The following is a 19,887-nucleotide window of genomic DNA, read 5'->3' as shown; positions in this document are numbered from 1 at the left end:
GTGGCCTGAAATTCAAACTGATTTTAAAATGATGGTCATTAATTCCTGTCTAAACTAAGTGCTGTGTTTTGCCTTTAGCTCCAGCCTCATCCTCAGATTCCTCCAGTAGTCTTGAACAAGAGAAGTACCTGCAAGCCATCCTCAACTCCATCCCCATCTACTTCAAAATGAACGGAAACAACACCCTGTCCAACCGCTCCCTCATTGGCCTCTCACCAGGTACATCACGACACTGATCATAACGAAAATCCTTTTTTTCATTTATTTAGTTCACTCTGCTACTTGACTGTTTTGAACAGACGTCAAACAGACAGATTGTAGAGCCCTTATATCTAAAGACTTTGAAACTATATGAACATCTCAAATAAGTCCAACTTGCTTTTGGATAGTAATGAAGCAAACACAGGTGGGCACCTCACAACAGCTCACATCAATTAATGATGACATACTTACTGCTAAACTAGTTAAGTGTGATATACCACCTTCACATTATTTGAGACAAAAGGTATATTGAAAAGAATTACAGATCAAGTGTCCGTACCATCATAGAACTCAAGATTTGTCTGTTTTTAGCTCCAAAACTGAAAAGTACAATAATTTGGCAAAAATTCCAAACATTGTCAACACAGCGTTACTCTATAACCAACATAATTACAACTGTTGGATTGGTGACGTCTGCAGGGACTCAGTAAGCAGTGCCTGCGAGGCTTAACTGTCCTTAAACCAAAGCTACGTCACCTGACTGCCAGTGATCCTACATGACCTGAATTTTCTGTGCAATGGCCTTGGCTCCACCGTGGGAAAAAACTGTGTTTGTTTGCGAGGGACCAGAGGCCACATGGAGTTCATTTCTTCTGATAAAGAGAAAAACTGCAGATTTGCACTCTCCAGAATTATTTTTGTTCATGCGACTCTGTTTTTTCTCTGCCACCAGGCAATCACTCTCTTCCCTTTTCTGTTTGCTCTGGTCAGCAGTTTGGGTTTTTTTCTTTTTTTTTTTTTTTGCCCACTTATCTTAATGTGTGTGTGTGTGTCTGAGGCGGTGAGAGAAAGAGACTGACTGTGTGGGAGAAATACTATATCTTATATTTGGTAACATTTGGAAGGAAATTTGTACAATAAAAGGTTATGTAAGAATCACAGGACAGCCTGGGGTCACTGTCCAACCCATCCATCTCCTCTGACTTCACCCCCTCCTGTCTGCATCCTGAACACACTGGACAACATACACACACACTCACAGGACCCACGAATGTCTAGGATGCTCATACACATGCACACACACACACACACATTTACACACACACTCTACATTTCTGTTATTCATTTAACCATCATGTATCTTGTGTTTAAACTGATCAAATGAGATTAAGGGCACTTATTATTGGATTTAGCTTTAATTCTGCAGTGTTACAGTGTTCAGACTGAGGCTAAAGGCTTAACTAATCATTGGAATCAGTTTTGTTTTCGCTTGTAGATGTTGGGAGTCCACATTTGTCATCGTGTTTTGTGCGATCACTTTATGAAAACACTTGTTGTAATGTCCTGTGTATTGTGTGAATGTTTTGCCTTCAGGCAGTGACAGGAGGACATCCAGGATACCAAAGATGGCTCCAGTCCATTTAGACATCCCTTTCTCAAACAGCTTTACCAGAGGAGGTGAGTGTTGTGCTCTGGTTTCCTACTCAGCTCACCATGTGTTCTCCTGCTGCCACATTAAATATGAAACACCAGAGCTGTCGTCTCTTAGGTCAACAGCTATGAGTCTTTTAGCATCATTTAGCCACCAAAGCAAAGGTTACAACAGGGGTGGATTAGTTTCAATTAATAATTAATCACAATAGTTTATGGAGGCACTCCTGGTTTCACTCACTTTGGTCTGCCAGGGTCCCTTAGTCTCCCATTTTGGTCTTGTTATTCAATTCAATTTGAATTCAATTCAATTCAATTCAATTCAATTTTATTTGTATAGCCCAATATCACAACAGAGTGTCTCATAGTGCTTTACAAAGTTCACTGAAATAAACAAGTGTAAGCGAACAAACAATCTAATAAAGAATCCAGCAGTCGATGAGGCCAATGGATCAGTCCGGTGGATCAGTCTGAGGCATCACCTGCTCTTTATGACCCTCCTTCTTCGGGAAGGAAAAACTCAAAAAAACCCAGTGGGAAAAGAGAAACCTCTGGGAGCACCACAGTGAAGGAGAGATCCAGCTCCCAAGGACAGACAGGCTGTAGCCTGGACAGACGCACATCCATTGGCTGGTGGAGAACCACATCAGCGGGACCAGGACCAGGATCCATAGGAACCAGGGAACCAGGATCAGGATCCACAGGAACCAGAAAACCACATCAGCGGGACCGGGACCAGGATCCACAGGAACCAGAGAACCACATCAGCAGGGCCAGGACCAGGATCCACAGGATCCACAGGAACCTGAGAGATGAGAAAGCACAGAAACGCTCCGGGGAAGATAGCAAGTTAGAGGCAGACATTCAACATATTCCCTCACACTTTAGAAGTACGAGTGAACGCCCATTAATTTAGTTAATATCAGAATATAAATGATAAAATAACTTTGTTTTAGTAGTTATAATGCCATGAATATAACACATGAATGTGAGCAAACATAAACCCCATATTTGTGAAGCTGTTGGAATCATGGACACACAGGACAAATAATTGTAAAGCTACTTGGACAGTATGAGTGAGAAAAACGAACAGACTCTAAATACAACCACAGGCTGAAAACGTTTTCTTTATTTTGACCTGTACGGTTTCTGGCCACTGAGCACTACTGTGATTGTAATGTCAGAGATAAAAACGTAATGTACTGTTAAATTGGCACGTCATCATTACTGTGTTAACTGGAATGTGAACCCTTCAGAGGAAACCATCAGTACTGAGTGTTTTGTCTCAGCCAGATGTTGTGCTTGGTGTCTATGCATGTCTGAGGTGTTAGTCACCGCGTCAGATGAAGGTTGAGGGTAAAAGGCTTTCTTAAACTGACTCTGACTTTTGGCACACTAAAAAGGATGACGAGTCACTTCTGATTATTTGGAATATGAGTTTTATCCAAATAACTGCAGCAGTAGTCAGTAATAATTACTGGATTCACTGATTTGTTCTTCGCCTTCTTGGAACTGGGAGTTTTATTTTGATAAAATATTTATTTATTTTAATGTAATATTTGATATTACATTTTGAATGATATCCTCAACAAAATAAATGGTACTTACTCATATTTGATTATTTTAAAATCTTAGTTCAAATTTGAAATTAAGCCCATAACAAAATATAACATATTAATGTATAAAGTATGAAAAGGTAAACAGAAATCACTTTGAAGGCCTTTGTGGGGACTGTAATTTGCAAAGTACGGCTCTCTGCTTCATGTCAGACTTTTCATACCCAAACCGCCTCCATGCAACCGCAGTAGCCCCTCATGTAAAAGGAAAAAAAGTAAAGAACAAGCTCTTCGTTTTGTCTTCGTTAGTCGGCTGGCTGGTCTTGGCCGTGATTTACAGCACAACAATAGAAACAATAGACTATAAGATTTGTAAGACAGACATTTTTCCATCGTCACACGATACATAACGTCACATCGCACAGTCCTTTACGTCCGGATAGCTAGTTCACTGTTAAGCTCACTCTTTGTTTGCGGACATGGACATTTCTGTAAAATAAAGTTTAATCCCATTCGATTTTCCTCCCTACAGTCTTTTGTAAATCCCATTTATTACTGACCTCTGCAAACTGTGGTAACTTTAGCAAAGTGAAGTGGAAAGTGGAGTACAGAGTGAACTTCTGTGAACATGTTTCCACCTGAGGAGAGAGAACAAATAACCTGTTCGATACAGACACATCTGTGCCTGGTAAACTGGCACAAAAGACTTCCCATCCATCAGTCATAACAATGGACAACATATTCATGCATGCTATGACAATCAATCATTCTCTTGATCATTTAAAAACCAAGACGTATTTCTTCTTACTTTACGGGGACCAATCTTTGACCCTCTACTGTAACTCTTCATTTGCATGACTGTTTCTGGTTAGTTGTGTAGGTGGTGATGTCCATATGATGTTGACATGATTTATTTTTTCATGCCCCTCTCCCTGCCCTCATCTTTTCTCTCTACCTTCTGTACAAACAACCACCCAGTGCTTGAGTACAGAGCTAAGCTATTCACTCACTCAAACCAAAAACCTGCCAGTAAGGAGAGAATTCACCAACAAGGTATAGTCAAACTGTCTCTCTCCCCTCTTAAAGCGCTCCATTTCTTTCTAACGCTTCCTCTGAGCCTCATCCTTTTTCCTCTCTGTAACCTGCTCACTAACCAGGTCACGTACTCCACTGCATCGCGCTGCAAACCTCTTACAAAGACCTTGTGAGACATAGTACTAATCATCGCTGACTTTGTGAGCGCTCTTCTGGGAGCTGTGGTTTTTCACAAACCAAAGTGGCTGCTCTAATGTGGCCTTTTCCATTGTTAAAGAGTTGGCTCAGCAGGCCTAGCTGTGGTCAGTTAAGAGCCGGGTCCAGACTGAGGAGGAAAGGAAGCTGTTTGCCATGGCAGACAAGTCATGAATCACACAAAATGAGGCCCCCCTGGTCCTGCAGGATAATGAAGAGAGCTCTGGTATTCTGTAAATGTGACTCAAAGGGAACAGGATCCAGTTAATATAAAAAAAAAAATCCTATACATGTTCTGGTATTGTGTGTGTGTGATGACTTGTTTACGTCAATGTCATATCAGCTCTAAAGTCATGCTAATCAGGTGTAAACGGTTTCTTTACTGATCGTTTCTGTGAAAACCATCGCAAAGAGCTTTGGGAACTTTCCGTATGAACATGACCTGCAAGGATTTTAAGCTACCTGGCTAAATTCACTGTGAGTCCATTTGGTCAAAGGCTCTCAGATAACTGCCCTAGTTGCAGAAGCTGACATTAGTACCAGCCAACTGAAAAAAAGGCTGAAAGTGATTACTGTGAAAAATCATGTCCTTCCTGATAGTGAATCATGCCGTTTGGAGGGTATTGCATGCTAGTTTTCAGAGAAGTGGCTTCTAGACTTGTTGACTTGCTAAGAAATTCCAACAACTTCTGCTTCTAATATCTGAACACACCCAGTTTGTTGAGGCAACTGCTTTGTTGGTGGACTGAAAGAATGAAGGTCTTTACATAATCCCTGTTGTACCACTCTGCATGTAAATGTAGTCCGCATGTCATGTGTTGTTCATCATTCAGTCTCAGTTTGTTTGACAGCATGTGTACATCAGTGGCTTTCGAACAGGCCAGCTCTTGTGTGTGTGTGTGTGTGTGTGTGTGTGTGTGTTTGACTTGTGTTTGCTTGTGTGTGTTTGCAGGCATGTGGGCTAGCCTGCGCTCCAGCAGCAGACTCAGCCATCACCCGGCGACAGGAGATGTGGGCGCAAGGCTAGCAGGGAAGGATCTGGCTCCCCCTGCAGGTAGCAACAGTCTGCAGGCTCAGCTCCTGAAACAACAAGCTGCCCTCTACGTCTTCGGGGAAAAGTCCCACTTAAGGGTGAGAATGAAAAGAAAGCTGCTCTCTGGGGGCTGAGAGGATATGAGTTGTTCTAGCACCGTATACTGTTTTAAATCCACACTCACTGTGTACATTCTACTGCAATCCAATGCAACTGTTTTGCCACTCAGTTGGCTTTCATGTATAATTATGTATAATATTCAGTTTTTGTTCATACTGATAGAGGTGTTAATTAAATTATATGTTTTAGCATTGAGGTCATAGTTAATGGTGGTGTTATGGCGGACTTCATATTCATATTCATAACATCATATTCAGAGGTGTTTCTAACATTTAGAAACACCCATCAATAAAACGTAGCCTAGTATAACCAGCATCCACTACATCCTTAGAAGTAAACATATGGTTATATTTTCTGACCATGTTACCAAAAAAACAAAAAAAACTTTAATACAACAATTCAATATCACAATCTAATACAATAAATACTTGTTGTGTTGGAGATTTTGATAGATTGTACACTAATAAAGTGGCTACTGAGGATATATTCAACTTACAAATGCACATTCTGATTGCATTGAAAGGATTTGGAGTTGCAAAACAGCATTGCAATAGGTATTTTAATTCAGAAAGAAAATAACCCAATAATCCCATGCATCACGAGCACACAAAGTATTACTGTAATTAATAAGAGCAAAGATATTGTGAAATAATTTGATTGTTTTAGAATACATTCATCTTCAAGGAACGAATAGCTATTAAACTTCAATGTGTCCATACTTTGTGAAAACTCTTATTCCACGTAGTGCATGCGTGCACCGTCAGCCTGATAATACATTGTAGTTGTGGCTGGAGGTCAACAGTTGACTCGCTGTTGTGTTTAATCGTACACATAAATCAATATGATGTTATCTTACGTTTTGTAATAATAACACATCGACAGCCATAAAACAAAGTAAATCAAAACCTGAGTTCGTGAGGCGTTCATCGTTTACTGAAAGCAAAGGGAGCATCGTTTCTGGAATGATTCGAGCCTGCTTAGTTTCCCAAGAGGACAATGTTCTCGCCTGCGCCAGCAAGTCATCTGTACACATCAATTGAAAGTGATGTCTTACAGAGTAACAGTGCTTACGCCCATAAGACACAAGAGCAAGTCAGACTTCTCCAGCAAGATGTGCACTTAGATGCACTTCAGATCTTTTTTTTGAGGGTCTTGCCGTTAATCTGCAGCAGCATCAACGACTGGAGCAGTGGTGTGACTGTACTTTGTTTTGTTTTTGCAAATGTGTTATTCCTCCTCCATATGTGTGAATGAGTTGGACCAAATATTGTAAACACCTTTCTATATATAATGCTAAAGACAGCCTCAAAACATCCCATAGATTTGGGGTTAAGACACCAACCGTGGAGTGAGAAGCGTGCGGTTCAAGTCTGACTTTGTGCCTTTGTTCACGCCACAGTCGCCTCATCAGTAACTGAACATTAAGCATTGTTTTACATAGTACATGTGTTTGTATTTTTCTGGTAACTTGCAGTTTTATTCTTAGTTTGATATGCTTTAATTGTATTATTGTTTTCTTTTTACATACCTACAACTCCTAAGAAAGGAGTTTTGAGTAGACTACCCTTGTGAAATAAAGTCAGCTGACCACACCCACTGCTCGCTGTCTCTTGGCAGGGCCTCCGAGTGGATTCCTCTCTGAACTGTGAACTGGTGCCGGTGGACTTTGCAGACACGAGGCAGGTGAAAGCTTCTTTTAAAAAGCTGCTGAGAGCCTGCGCCCCCAGCGCCACCTCGTCCGACTCTGAGGACTCCTTCCTCAAGGCCTTGGAGGACTCTGAATGGTTCCTGCAGGTGAACAAACTCACAAACCGCAACTGTTTTTGTATTTTGTGGTGATTGAATGTTTATAGCAGCACTCTGAGTCAGAGCCAGATTTCTATAAAGTGTGTGAGAACGACCCAGCAGTCAGCTCCTACTGCTCATCCTGTGTATCAGATTCACATAATGAATAAATCTACTCTGAACCCAGTTTCCCAAGGGAAACAGATTCACATCGATGGGATAACAGCAGAGCACGTATCATGCTGGTGATCTGATTGACCCCCTGCAGCCTTTGTCCTTACATTGAACATATCATAGACTGTCAAAAATATTGTCTGTGGGAAACCCTTCATAGGCACCAAGCACTACTTGGCAAGTAATTTAGCAGTAGACCAAACATGGTAATGAATGCACAGAGAGGATTGATTATGTCTTCACGTGCATATATGTTGATGTCCCACAGCTTCACAAGATCCTGCAGCTGGCACTGATCCTGGTGGAGCTTCTGGACAGCGGCTCATCTGTCCTGCTCAGCCTGGAGGACGGATGGGACATTACCACACAAGTGAGAAAAATGCACAAATAACCTATGTGAATAAGAGGCTGAGCACAATATCTACACCAGAGAAAAAACACAGAGAGTGCACAGCTTTTCTCTACAGATTTAAAAAAAAAAAAAGAAGCAGGGGAAATACAGGAGATTAAAACAACTGTAAGAGCTGATGAAGACTCACGTCATGGAACCACTCACTGTTGCATCCCTCCACTGCACCTCAAAACCCATAAACGAATGAATAAGAAGAAAGTGGTTGTTACATGTGTGTAACCACAACATCTCTGGTACAAGTCCAGATGGGGGACCACGCTACATTTAACTCCCCTCATTATAATCATAGCTGTCGATAAAAGAATACAGCGCAGGGAACAGGGGGATCCCTAGAAGCGCATTAATTCATTGAAACTACAGTGCCAGAGTGTATCATAGTTATTGGTGCTTGGTTAATTTTATGGTTCTGTCCTGTCCACTTGAATATATTTTAATGAAAAATGACCTAGGAACCTCGGCAACATTTTAATGAAAGTAAAAACTTGCCTGTGGGAGTGAGCTGGAGTTGTAAAAATCACTTGTTAAAGATGAATTACTGACTCAAAATACTTGACTGTTCATAAAACGCTTGTTTTCATAATGAGTAACTTTAAACAGTTTTTTTATTGTTTCTGATGTAAAAAAAAAAAAAAAAAAAACCACACAAGAGTAACTCTTTAATCCCTACTGATCTTCACCAGAGCAGAGACGTAATCAAACCAATAAATGCAAAAAGATGAAAAGAAGCAAAAAAGAAAACAAATCATATAAAAGGATCTTAGTGCAGCCATACAACTGATTTACAGAGTTCCTCAGTACTGTACGTATGGGCAGCTGTTTTCAACAATAGCCAAACTTTTGGTGTAATTGTACTGAAGCTGTTGCCCCAGAGATGCCCCATCGCCCTCCACTCTTAGAATTTGGTGCCACATATTGAGAATGAAAGCAGAAGCAAGTCATTACAAGCAGTTTAAATGGGACAGTAACTTTTTTGGGGGATTCTCCACAGAATCTGTTTACTCCCACTTCAATCAATCAATCAATCAATCAATCAATCTTTATTTATATAGCGCCAATTCATAACAGTATTATCTCAAAATGCTTTACATAGAGAGCAGGTCTAGACCAAACTCTTTAATTAAGAGAGAGACCCAACGATTCAGGAAGTCAAAATTAAGGATTCAAGAATCCCCACGTGAGCAAGCATCAGATATTCTATTAGGCAGCAGCGGCAGGAAAAACTCCCCTTTAAGGGGAAGAAACCTCGAACAGAATCAGGCTCGGAGGTGGGCGGCTTTCTGTCGGGGTCCGTGTTGGGTGGAGAGAGAGAGAGACTTCTGAAAGGGCCATGAGCAAATCTTAAATCTGTCACATTTTACCACTCCTGCTTTTCCTGCTCATTTTCTATTCAGTTCTGTCATCCATCCATCCATTGTCTAAACAACTTATCCTTAAGGGTTTGGGGGTGGGGGGGGTGGGTACACCCTGGACTGGTCGCCAGTCGTAGAGACAGACTCCGTTATGTCAGTAGTGACCCAGTTGCAGAGCTTAGATAAGGAAAAGGTCTGAAGTCTTGAAGCCTCATGTCACCGATTTGTGCTGATTTCAATCATGAGCGTTCATGGCTCTGATTTTTAGGCATGCAAACAAAAAGTCCTGATCGTCAGTATCTATTTGCCACTGCATTAATTATTTCATCGCATGTTTGCTCTCTGAGCTCATATTTTCCATGCTGACCTGTTTAAGTGCACATGTTTGTGTTGCAAGCGCGTGTCCTTCCAATGTGTTTACGGGGGTTTGTGAAGCCCTGGGCTGCTGTTTAAAAGCACACTTAGTGGAGCCCTTATGCCAGGCACGTGTTCGGCCCAGAGCATCTCTCTCCACGGGCCACCGGCTCCATCATGCCAAGCCCTGCTCTGCCTGCACAAGCAAATGGGCTCCATATGCTCTGGCTCTCCTGCCTCTGTCCACGCACCATAGACACCCAGCAGACAGGATGCAGAACCGTCTTTGCTTTCTTTCTAAACCCCGTTTTCTGTTTCTCCTTCCTCGGCCTCCGCTCTCCTCTCCCTTGCCTTGCTTCCACTCCTCAGTCTGCTGGAGTCTCACAATAATTAGAGGGGTTTATTTCAGTGCCGGGGTTGCAGCGAGCTTTCTCTACCACTCAGGGCTGGATGTTCTTTTAAACCCCATGGGGAAGCCGTGAACTGTTTTTCTCGCTCATTCCACACGTGTCAGGGCTCATTAGTTGTGTTGGAGGAGACACGGGCAGGGAAGCAGGCCAAGCATACTGCATGTGTAGACAAGTGGTTCTCAAATGGTGTTTTGTGGACTGAGCTCAAGTGTGCCTGAAGACTCTGCTAAAATGTTATATAAATTTAATTGACGGCAGATGATCAGTTAAACATTGTTCTGTCAGAAGATGGCTCAGTTAGATTTTTGTCTTCAGGTTTTGAAGGGATGCAAAACAAAGTCATACAAAAAACATGTGTGCCAAATCCTTAATCGTGCGTGACGAACTGAATCTGCACAGCAGTGGTGAAACAGCTGCCGCTCTGCTCGTCCTTTCGTGGTAAGACGATCAAACGGCTTATTTGCCAAAATGTGCGGGATTTTCATTTCATGTATTTAGCATAATGAGAAGCATCACAGTCAGTAGGTCTCAGTGGCATCAACAGCGAGTTGTTGATCAAATGCTTTTGCATTAACTGCTAAATCAGATGAAATAACAGATAATCTGGTATTGACATATACAGTATGTTAGCAGTAAGTAATAAGAAAGAGAACAGAAATGCCAAAGATTTGTTTGAGGAAGTTTTTTTGCTTAAGTGGACTTAAACAGGACCAAACACACACCACAAAATGTGCAGAGAATGATCTTTTTCTTGTCAATGGATGGTTGTTAATGCTGCAGATAAGTACTGTACATGTCTGTTCTACAGATTGACCAGACATCCCTTTCTTTTGGTTTCTCCCACCACCTCTCCTCCTCTCTGCAGGTGGTGTCTTTGGTGCAGCTGCTCAGCGATCCTTTCTACCGCACCCTGGAGGGTTTTCAGGTGCTGCTGGAGAAAGAGTGGCTGTCCTTCGGCCACAAGTTCAGCCAGCGGAGCAACCTGAGCCCCAGCAGCCAGGGCAGCGGTTTTACACCCATCTTCCTGCAGTTCCTGGACTGCGTGCACCAGGTGAGGGTCTTCCCCCCACCCCACCCCCACCCCCCACCCCCACTGATCCTCACTGCCACAGGTGCTTCGCTCAGTCAAACATCTCCGCCAGCGCTACGTGACTGCTCTCCACTCTCCCTCCACGACTTAACACCACTCATGCCGTCTTCATGAGCTCATCACATTCCTCAAAAGCGTATAGGCGAGAGGGCGAAAAATTCAGCTGTCACCATCTATACATTTGGTTCAGTTTTGCACTCTGCATTCCCAACAGTAGATGTGTAATTTCAGCAGTGTATTACACACTACACATGGAGTGTGCAGAGAGGCTGCTGCCCAGATGGTCCGTGAACCCAGTGATCAGTGTGGAGCTGTCTGTGCTCGCGTGTTACAGCATCCCTTCACATTTCAGTGCGTGTTTAGGGCTGCATGTGGAAAATTGTAGTTTTGGGGATTGAGGAAGGTTTGGTTGTGCCTCAGGGGGGAGCGGAGTCATGAATGAAGCTCATACAGCAGAACTATGTTTGCTCTGAAATGCTAACTGCAGAGAATGTCGTGTTTTTTATTTCTATTTTTGTGTCTCCTGGGGTCGCACAGACCCACTCCCATACACTTACATCAACACATAGTTTCTCCATTTGTCTTTTGAAACTGTGGGCTTGGCAGCTAAGACAGTTTGGGGGGGGGGGGGGGGGGGGGTCTGGAGAGCTATAAACAGGAGGGAGAAGGGATTCGGACAAGAGCTGAAAATAGAAGTGCCTCATCTCCAAAACAGCTGTTGTTTTTGCCAATAGACCCAGGTGGCCTCAAATATTCAACGCTTTCTGTGTCGTTGGCGACCTCGCTGTCCTGGATGGGAACAATGAAGCTGCAGTCCCGCTGGCTCTGTCTGGATTGTGTCTGGCGGCGATGATATCACTGACCTTTGCCCCCCACAAGGACAGGAGAGGATCTTTCCTGTTTCTAATTGGTCATTTATGCACTGGAGGGATGTGAAGCTGCACCACGAGGACACGATCCAGCTGTCACACAAACACTCTGACCCTCTCTCTTCGTCTCTTCCTCCCTCTCTGCCTAGAACTCTAATCGTCATCCATCTTTTCATGTCTTTGCAGATTTTGGACCAGCATCCTCTGGAGTTTGAGTTTAATCAGTACTATCTGAAGTTCTTGGCCTATCATCATGTCTCTAACCGCTTCAAGAACTTCCTGTTGGACTCGGACTATGAGCGCTTGGAACATGGTCAGTGTCCTTTGCAGATAAAACCGGGGGGGGATTGCTTTTTTCAATATCATCTCTTTTTATATTGAGGAAATGCTGCATTACCGTTGACTGTATGTTACTTTCATATAACCAGGCATGTTTTCACAAAGATTACTAGTGGACTTAACTTGTATTAAATGATTTGCATAAATGAGTTTTCCCTTTTCTTTTAAAAAGTCCACATAAAAAAGTGATGTATTAGAGTTCCCAAAACCAAACGCAGCACATAAATGATGATTCCTTTGCTGCAACAGCAGCAGACGTCTGTAATGTTTGTGCTAGTTGCTACCTGACCACATGTGCAGCTACAGTCGATTAATCTTCCAACAAATACATTCATTTGGTAAAATATATCCCATAATAAAACACATAAACCCTTCTGTTTAAACTTTTGTGGCCAGTTTTCACTAACCTGTGAGATTCATCAGCCCATGTGCTCAGCGGTTTCTCCTCTGTGTTTTGTCGCAGGCTTGTTGTTCGAGGATAAAGGTGATAAACAGGCCCGCAGAGGCATCTGTATCTGGGAGTGCATCAACAGGATGCACAGGAGGAGTCCCATCTTCTTGAACTACCTGTACAGCCCCTCAGAGAACGAAGTGAGTCCACCTGTCTGCCTGTCTGTCCTTCGTGTAGCAGAGCTTCCTGCGCATTCCTCCGAGTGCATTTACTGAAGTACTGTATTTAAATACAGTTTAACACAGGTAGTGTTAGGTCGTGACTTTATACTTATACTCCACTACATTTCAAAGGTAGATATACGTATTACTCTGCTACAATTATTTGACAGTTTTAGTTACTTAACAGATACAAAATATAATCAACACATAAATTATGATATATTATTATTAAACATTTAGCTGCCCTATAGTGTATAAAGCTTTGACAAAATGGGCTTTTTTTTCTACCTGTCTAGATTTGATGTGACCCAGTGACATAATTTTAGATCATTTAAATTCACAAAAGTCACAAGACTCGTGTTTCGAGGTAGAGCAGCTTTTAGAGGGCACAAAAGCTTTGTTTTTGCTGACTAACCTCTTCATCCCACGCACTCTGTCATGATTTAAAAAGGATAAAACATTTATGACAGTTCTAGAGACAATGTGCCCGATGTGGTCCTTTTTATTTGTCCCGCCGTCTGCGCTCTGAAGGCTTTTTATCTCCTTTGACTGACGACAGAGGGGCTTGGATTTCCTGAAATATCTGCTGTTAAGAATGAGTTTCCTGTCCATTGTTTACTGTCACTAAACAATACTTAGCATATGAACAAAGTAGAGTTGAAGAAATATATCAGACTTTAGTCTCTGGAGTTTTTTCTTTGTCATTTGATTTGATTGATTTTTTGTCGTGTAACAGTTTTTTCCGTCTCTAATAATTTAGGATTGCCTCTGTGATCTCTGAGTTTCCTGACAGATAAGTTTATGATTTCAGCGTTGTTTTGAAGAATGAGCGTTTGATGCTGTTGATCTCTCACATCACAGAACACATTTCTGACTCAAAAGACACCGTCTTCGAGATTCACATGTCGGAAATACACTAAACACACAGTTATGTCACACTATTTGACTGTCCCCATCAAGAAATGACAGCGCGTGATATTGTACATGATGGCCGCCATAAGATTACAGCTGACTCCCATTAAAACGTCTCTGTTCTGCAGGTGATCCTGAAGCCTTCGATCGGCATCCCCAGCCTGAATAAATGGGACTTCTTCACGGACGAGACTCTGTCCACGGGGCCGTGTTACGACTGGAGGATGATGGCTGTGAGGCAGGACAGCTCGGAGGAGGCGGACACCATCTCCAACAGCAAGAGGAGGATCGTGTGGCCATGTTACAGCAGCGTGGGCCGCGCCCAGCCCCACGCCATCACCAAACTCCTCGCTGTGAGGGAAAAACTTTGATCTCGAGTTTTATCCTGTTTGTCCCGTTCTTGTATCACACGTCACATCTGTCGTCTTCCTTGGCTGTTATCGGTGCTGCAGGACATCGAGAGGCTGGAAGGTGAGCTGAACCAGACCCCTGAGAAATGGCAGACGACTCTGGAGAGAGTCAGACTCAGCATTCAGGAAGACCTCACGCAAGAGGGAAATGTATGTGTCACAAGACTAAGATGACATGTTATATAAAAAAAAATACAATGATTGTACGTCAAACCTCAAAGTTAATTTGATTAATTAATTTAGTTCATTTGTGTTTTTTGCAGCTCCGTAAGGAATCGGTGTCGCTCTCGGGCCTCATTCCAACGTCCGGCCTGCAGGCCTTCCAGCGGCGCTCCATGCTGCACCTGCCAGACAGCGGGCTAGGCGAAGACCGCAGCCCCACCGCGGCCAATGGGATCAACCGCCGCGCTGCGACACTTTACAACCAGTTCACCCCCAAGAGCGAGGAGAACAGGTGGGTCATGAACTTCCTGAGTGCCGGAACAAACAAGAAGTCCACATTTGATTCAGTAAAACTGCTGCAGAGGGGCCTGTCCAGTTTTGGAAGATGAGTCAGGGCTGTGGTATGCTGTGTGTCATGTTTGTGAGGATTGTCTGTACTCTGTTAAACTCTGGGTGTGTAATTTTACAATTACTGCGAGGTTAAAGTACAGTCTCTTGGCTCTAATATCTGGGTATTTTCCTGAGTTTGACAAACAATGATTAAAATCTATTTTGTGTGAAATATTTTTTGACTTTTCTCGTATGTGTTTCACATTCCAAATCATGTTTTGACAGACAAAAGTTTTAACAGATGACTTGGTGTATCAGATTCACACAGTATTTTGAAGCTTAAAACCACCGAACGCACCAAGATATTCTGGTGATCTGTATTTCTTTGTATCAGTAAGACATCTTTTCCATAAAACATGTAACCCTCTAAATTATTCTAATTTCATGTAAAATACCCCGTGATTGCATGCTTTAGACTATTACTCTGCTATATTATAGACTAACTCAGATATTTTGCTCCATTTTTGTACTTGTGGGCATGAAAAGTAAAAACTGTCTGTGCTGAAGCCTCTTGGCAGGTTGTTGACAGGTTGAGGGGGATCATTTAAACCCAGTAGTTCAGATGTAAATGTGTTCCACAGCTTTCAGAAATATGACAGTTGAAATCTCTATAAGAGTCCCATGAAAGAACATACAGTATGTAGAGACTCTGTGCTTTACTATTACGGAGAAATACAGCTACCCAGTTTTGGCCTCTTCACACATATGGGAACACAATGTACACACAGCGCAGGAGATGTTCTTGTACGTATGAAGAAAGCAGTCAGACTTTGTGTCATCTGCTACGCAACAAAAATAAGGATAAGCTCCATCTAACTGTGATCATGAACAACAAAATTAATAATTAATAATATTGTTCCAGCTGATTAAACTCGTATTTTTCTTTTTCAGGTCTTACGAGGGGATCCTGTATAAACGTGGAGCGCTGCTGAAAGGCTGGAAGCCTCGCTGGTTTGTATTGGACATCACAAAACACCAGGTGAGCAGGTTACACTACATTCATGTTGAAGAAGAACACCTGAGTCCTCCCCTGAGTGACAGGCTGCAGGCTAACGTCGATGTCTTCACAGCTGAGGTACTACGACACCGGGGAGGACACTAACTGCAGAGGCCACATCGACCTGGCGGAGGTGGAGTCCGTGATGATCGCTGCCCCCACCATCGGAGCCCCCAAACACATCAGTGAAAAGGCTTTCTTTGACGTGAGTGCACGTTAGCACTTTGTGGGGCACTGTTTCACAAATGATTCTTGTTCCTCCGGGGCTCTGGCATGCTTGTGCACAAATTGAAAGTGTAGAATTAGTTTTGATTGGCGAAATAGTGTGAAAATGACTGGAGGAAATTATCTCATGCCCCAGCAGAGGAGCATCTGTACCATTTCCAATAGTGTCAAGAGCTGTTATGCTTGCATTTCCTGTTTTACAAGCACATCGAAAACACATTTGCAAGTCATTATGAGTGTCACTTGTGTTTTTGGCTGCACTTTACTTTCTGAAATGACTGCACACAGCATCTTATTGACATTTTGTCTTTTGATTATCTTTTTAATAGTGTTTAATAGCAAGAGAGGAGCACTGACGTCCTTGTGCTTCACAGACTGGATGAAAAGTGATGTTTGTTGTATGGACACAAAGTTACCTAACTTATTAAGGCATCCTTAAATACTCAAATTATGTCAATTTAGAAAAGTTTCGGGATTTTTATACATTGACAAGTACATTCTACTCTTCAAAGATTAAAGCTGCTCCGAAAAAAAAATAGAAGATAGTGGAGCTTTCGGTATCGAGAACAGGAGAGGAGTCGGTCGGCTTATTTTGTCCCACATTAAACCCTCGTTGTCTGATCCTCCTCTAGCTGAAGACCAGCAAGCGAGTCTACAACTTCTGCGCCTCAGACGCGCCCAGCGCCCAGCTGTGGATGGACAAGATCCAGAACTGCATCTCTGACGCCTGAGCAGCAAACTTCAGAGCCCGAACGCTGAGATTAACATCGCGGACACTAGAGGCGGCGGCAGCGTCAGGTGGTTGAGAGCAGGGACGGTGACACCCATTGGGCTCGGCTTTCACATGTCTTAAACTGGGGGACCACAGTGAACAAAGTGCCTGGTAGTGGAGGATGAATACTGTCCATCCTCCTCTCTGCCTGTTACCCGGCAGCTGGTCAGGCTGTCGTCACTCCGCTGCAGTCGGAGTCGGTCGGACGCTCTCGTCTCTGCTGTCAGCTCCCTCCTCTGTGCCTCCAGCAGGGATGAAGCGAAGATAAGCTGATGTTTAAGGGGACTGCACTGCCGAGGAAATGTTATCCTACTTAGGCTGTAAATAGATCAAAGCAATATCACTGGCCATTCAAACTGTGGGTTCAATTTTAGACTTAGAAAAAAAAAGAAAAAGAAAATAGCCTTTAAAAGAATTTCTATCAGATATTTTACTATGAGGAAAGGTTATTGCTGCTTAAAGAAACATATGAACCGCCAAAAACTCAGAGATTTTAATGCACAACATGAAAAAGCAATTTGTTTGCACTTAGCTCTAAAGTATGCACTCCTTATCAAATATAGATTTTGTAAAAGATGCAGACAGCGAGGCTAAAGGCATTACTTTACAGTGTACATACGACGTTTCCTCAAGACAGACTAAACGAAAAGAGTTTGCACAGTGAGTTCAAAAGAGTCACCTGACATTTTTCTATTTAAATAAGTGATGTTTTCTCTATTTTTGTTGAATGTTTATTGACTTCTGGGTAACACATTTGTCTCATGTAATGTAAATTATTATTTTTTATTAAAAGTGTAACTGTGCAAGTGTGGTGGCTTCATGTTTTTCTTTTGTAAATACCTGTGTGACATTTCATTTTATATACTGTTGTACTGAACATGAGTATACTTTTCTAATCTTAATTCTAATGTGACCAACAAGTCTTTTTTTTTTTTTTTTTTAACGTGTTGTTACTGGTGCAAAAACCCGAGTGGCCTGTTCCCCGTTTGTGATGAAACGTTGTTCTGAAAATGAAATGAAGACTCTTTTTGTTGTTGTTCGGACTGTCCAGGCAGGCTCTGTGTCTTTTAAGGGCTTTTAAAGAAGTAAATGGATATATCATTTAGGACATAGTGGTTTTCAGAAATCCTCGTCTCATCTGTTCTGTTTGTGCAACCTATAAAGTTTGATCGAAAAAGAAAGCAACACAAATGAGACTATTCAAAGATGTCAGAGGCTTTTTTGTTACTGTATCTTTGTACCTTGTTTTGTGGTGGCACTAATTTTTTTGGAAATAAACCAAACGTACTTGAAACTACCTGCTGTCTGTGTCAAATGGTTTGCTCGTATATTGTGGTACTACTGGCAGTGCTGGAAGAAGTATTGAGGTTCTTTATTGTAGTAAAAGTAGAAAGAACACAGTGTAAAATACTCTGTTACAAGTATTCATGTGATTATTGGCATTTTAAAAGTATTGATAATCATTAAGAAAATGTGTGAAAAGTAAAAATAGCTTTTTACCCCTTTAACAGTGTTAGAAGTATTATATTATTTCAGTTATTATTGATGCAACATAAATACAAGAGGCTTTACGTGTTTTAGCCCATAAGTACAACTCTCGGGTTACTTATTAACTCAACCAACTGCAGACTTTATAGTCTGTAGCCTTTAATTATTGACTTATAATATAAAATATTACAAACATCTAACATAGACCTTTTAGCTTTACGGTATCGTTTTCTCTACATTTTAAGGTCTGAAGCGTGTTCATCATGTGTATCCTAAAGTAACTAACCGTTTACAGCTAAGAACATGGAAGCGCACCATGTGGAAATATAATCTCAAAAGTATGTCTGTGATAAATTATATTCATCATCAAAGAATGATAAACAAGTGCTCAACAAAACAAACAGTGTGTGCTGTGTAATGGCTGCACTAGAAGGATGGTAGGAGATTGGAAATGACACACAGCTCAGACTTGGTGCTCACTGGGTCATAAGATACAGGAAGAAATCTTGAACTATTTGTAAATGCCTCAGTTTCCTGGCCTCTTATGAACACATCATCTCTATTAAAGATTTTCTCTCAATGAAAGGTAATCAGACACCGCTGCAACTGGAATTTTTTTTTAACTCGGAGCCAGCAACAGGGCCCAGAGAGGATGATCATGGCCGTCTCGTGTGCCAGCAATGAATATGGGACTGGGCAGGAGCCCCAGCTCAGGCTCTGTGGCGCCTGGTTGGCGGCTCAGAACAGGACTGTCGTGGCCTCAGGAAGGTTTGTCCGTGTGGAGGAAGCTGAGGGTCTGAAGAAGAGCAGAGGGGGGCTTTTTTTTTTTTGGGAGGGAGGCGGTGGATGTTTGTCCCTCAGAGCGATCTCCCAGCTGGCTTGTACTGGCAGCAGGTGCAGAGCTGCAGCAGGCCAACATCTGGGCAGAGCCTCTGGCAGTCCTCTCCATATTTAGCCTCCTCCTCCGGGTACAGAGATTAGGACCTCTGCCCACGAACAGAGGGGTGCAGCGGAAGTTATCCAGCAGGATTGTGTGGAATGGCATGACAGGAATTGTTTCCACGAATGCAAGTTTTACTCAACAACCATTTCATTCAATTTTTGATTCCACATAGGTGCCCTCCACTGACTGGATCATACCATATTCATGCAAATGAACTGTATAAAAGGCCAGGAGATGAAAGAGCCTCGCTGTTACATAACCATGACGTGAGTTTGGTGAAAGAACTGCCTCCACGAATTATTTCTTCTCTGATGTTTAAGACATGAGACTGATGAAAGCATCTATTATCTCTCTAATTGTGATCTTGAGTGACCTGAGTTCAGTGTGATTAGTCTTGGTTGAGGCGTGCTGCTCTCACATAAAAGGACAAATCAAAAGCACTGTATAAATTCAATATTGCGTGAATCTGTTGGTTTTGGATCCCGCAGTCTTCATGGAGTCACAGCTGCAGCGAATGCCTCTTGTCCGAGAAAACAGCTTGAAAAACAAGCTGATTGGCCTTTCCGTGGGCCCCCAGAATGCTCTAGTGACAGATGAAACTGATTTATTTTATTGGTGCTCCA

At 42.4% G+C, this 19,887-nt stretch overlaps 1 protein-coding gene across 3 annotated transcripts in view; it reads left to right on the top strand.

Moving 5' to 3' along the window:
* The window catches only part of sbf2 (SET binding factor 2), an 87,651-nt gene extending 69,521 nt beyond the window's left edge, over nucleotides 1-18,130 (top strand). For 2 of the 3 annotated variants that reach the window (XM_070833804.1, XM_070833820.1), the window contains 15 exons: nucleotides 79-219; nucleotides 1,576-1,659; nucleotides 4,167-4,241; nucleotides 5,371-5,549; nucleotides 7,189-7,365; nucleotides 7,799-7,900; nucleotides 10,921-11,106; nucleotides 12,201-12,327; nucleotides 12,817-12,944; nucleotides 14,006-14,230; nucleotides 14,330-14,437; nucleotides 14,551-14,741; nucleotides 15,731-15,818; nucleotides 15,910-16,041; nucleotides 16,694-18,130. In XM_070833804.1, the coding sequence (XP_070689905.1) occupies nucleotides 79-219; nucleotides 1,576-1,659; nucleotides 4,167-4,241; nucleotides 5,371-5,549; nucleotides 7,189-7,365; nucleotides 7,799-7,900; nucleotides 10,921-11,106; nucleotides 12,201-12,327; nucleotides 12,817-12,944; nucleotides 14,006-14,230; nucleotides 14,330-14,437; nucleotides 14,551-14,741; nucleotides 15,731-15,818; nucleotides 15,910-16,041; nucleotides 16,694-16,792 (2,042 nt within the window). In that variant the 3' untranslated portion in view covers nucleotides 16,793-18,130. The remainder of the gene's footprint in view (nucleotides 1-78; nucleotides 220-1,575; nucleotides 1,660-4,166; nucleotides 4,242-5,370; nucleotides 5,550-7,188; nucleotides 7,366-7,798; nucleotides 7,901-10,920; nucleotides 11,107-12,200; nucleotides 12,328-12,816; nucleotides 12,945-14,005; nucleotides 14,231-14,329; nucleotides 14,438-14,550; nucleotides 14,742-15,730; nucleotides 15,819-15,909; nucleotides 16,042-16,693) is intronic. The other variant, XM_070833813.1, reaches the window with a different exon arrangement.
* The last annotated feature ends 1,757 nt before the right edge of the window (nucleotides 18,131-19,887 follow it).

This window comes from Pempheris klunzingeri, chromosome 1, assembly GCF_042242105.1.
Source record: "Pempheris klunzingeri isolate RE-2024b chromosome 1, fPemKlu1.hap1, whole genome shotgun sequence".
Classification (NCBI taxonomy): domain Eukaryota; kingdom Metazoa; phylum Chordata; class Actinopteri; order Acropomatiformes; family Pempheridae; genus Pempheris; species Pempheris klunzingeri.
The sequence above is the reverse complement of the archived record's forward strand: the minus strand, read 5'-3'. Positions and strand labels throughout refer to the sequence as shown.